The 1,900-nt window shown below is 36.8% G+C and overlaps 1 protein-coding gene across 1 annotated transcript; it reads right to left on the bottom strand.

Annotated features, from left to right (window-relative positions):
- Nucleotides 1-15: 15 nt before the first annotated feature.
- Nucleotides 16-1,389, bottom strand: LOC111409650 (1-aminocyclopropane-1-carboxylate oxidase 5-like). Its single transcript, XM_023039676.1, has 3 exons — nt 1,240-1,389; nt 782-1,014; nt 16-664 (listed from the first exon to the last, which is right to left on the bottom strand). Exons 1-3 carry the CDS (start codon nt 1,339-1,341, stop codon nt 61-63), a joined length of 939 nt encoding a protein of 312 aa, XP_022895444.1. The 5' UTR covers nt 1,342-1,389; the 3' UTR covers nt 16-60.
- Between the last annotated feature and the right edge of the window lie 511 nt (nt 1,390-1,900).

The raw sequence follows: 1,900 nt of genomic DNA, 5'->3' as shown, positions 1-1,900 counted from the left end.
AAAAAAAAAGCCACAAAGGAAATGGAAAAATAAATGCAAATGTACAATTAATCGATTTCCTTACTCTGCTTTCACAGCTTGGAATCTTGGTTCTTTAGGAAGAAACTTTTGTTCATTATAAACAGACATGTAATCAGCAAACACAAACTTGGGGTAAATTGGATCCACCACCTGTTTGTCAGCTTTTTTAACAAGTTCTTGAGCTGGTTCTATGGTAGCCTTGAGTGATGGATTGTAGAATGAAGCAATTGATCTCCGATTCCCATCAGCGGAGGCAAAAACCCAGTGCCAAACACTCTTGTATCTTCCATTACTGAGGACTTCTATCTGGTCACCAGTGTTTATCACTATAGAATTTTTCATAGGCTGGACATCTATCCACTCACCATCTTTCAGAATTTGAAGCCCTTTAACCTCATCATCTTGAAATAGTAAGATGACGCCACCGGCATCAGTGTGTGCCCGGAGGCCAGTCAGCTTTTCAGGGTGAGGACATGGCGGATAATGGCTCACCTTAGTGCCGAAAAAGGCGGTTTCATTTTCTCCTGCGCCGTCAAAGGCTTTCTTGATGTACCCTTTTGGTAATCCCAAGTTTTCATCCATTACTTCCATGACTTTAACCGCCAGTTTTTTCAGTTCGGCTCGGTATTCCTTCATGGTTTCCCTGGCAATATATGTAACGTGTTATATAAGGAACAACAATAAAGCGTCGTATTCAGTAATTAAATTTGAGGTCGATCATATAAAATGGAAGGTATAAATAGATGCAAATTATGCTTACTTGAATCCTGGAGTCTTAGCTGGCCATTCATTTACATTGTCATCTGAGAGAAGGAAAACATCCTCCCAATCCAAATTTTCCAATTTGTCCTCACCTTTCTTTTCCACCGATTCATTTAAAAGCTTTACAGGCTTAGAATTCTTGAAATTCTCCTCTCTTTCCAATTTGTAGCATTCAGATGCCACCTTCTTCACCCTCTCCAGAAGCTCGTCAGTGATTCCGTGGTTAACTAACTGCAAATTAATGTCACACAAAAATCACAATCTCTGATTTCAAGATGCCAAATATACAATAAAATGAATAACATATCTTTGATTAACTCAATGTATAACAGTTAAAAGTGTTGATTTCTATTCTGTTTTTATAAAGGATTTCAACTCTTCATTGTGTTTAGCATTCTGTGCGGCTTTGAGCCATCGCAGAAGGCTCAATTCCTTGGAGCGTTAATCAATAGTTACCTGAAAGAATCCCCATTCTTCGCAGCAGTGAGCAACCTGAGCCAAGGTTTTGGCCCTCTCCTCACCATCAAGCTTTGAGAAATCAATCACTGGAATAGCCATTAATGGAAATGTAAAAGAAAACAAAGAACAAACACTATGTATGAATTCCTTAAACTGATATGGTGCTCAAGAGGTTTCCTCAAGGCTATTTATATAGTGAAAATTTCTTGAATTCCCTTCTTGGATGTCAACGCAGTATTTTTTTTTTTATATATATGTATTAATGTATATATTTTTTTGAGTTCTAATAATTAAAGTCAGCAATGGACGGTGACACAAAGTCATCTTAAAAGGTCAATGCATCAGTTCCAGCAGCATTCTCCCTCACCTGAACATATTATTGTCATCATTTCTAGTTTATTAATTCACTAATCTTACTTAAGCTTATTAGGTTCCTTCCACGTAGCACGTAGGAAAATATAATTATTCCTTTAATCATTTATAGTCTGTGAAACTAAAGATTTTTTTTTTTCATTGTTGGAAAAATACATACATACATATAGTGAAGAACTATAGAAAATTTTTGTTGGTTGTTTCCTAGAGGACTGAGCATTGATGACTTAGAGATGTCTTGCTTAGAGGAATAATTTTGCGAAAATGGAGACGAAGCATTGAGCAG

Source organism: Olea europaea, chromosome 14 (assembly GCF_002742605.1).
Source record: "Olea europaea var. sylvestris chromosome 14, O_europaea_v1, whole genome shotgun sequence".
NCBI lineage: Eukaryota > Viridiplantae > Streptophyta > Magnoliopsida > Lamiales > Oleaceae > Olea > Olea europaea.
This window is presented reverse-complemented; position numbering and strand designations above follow the sequence as displayed.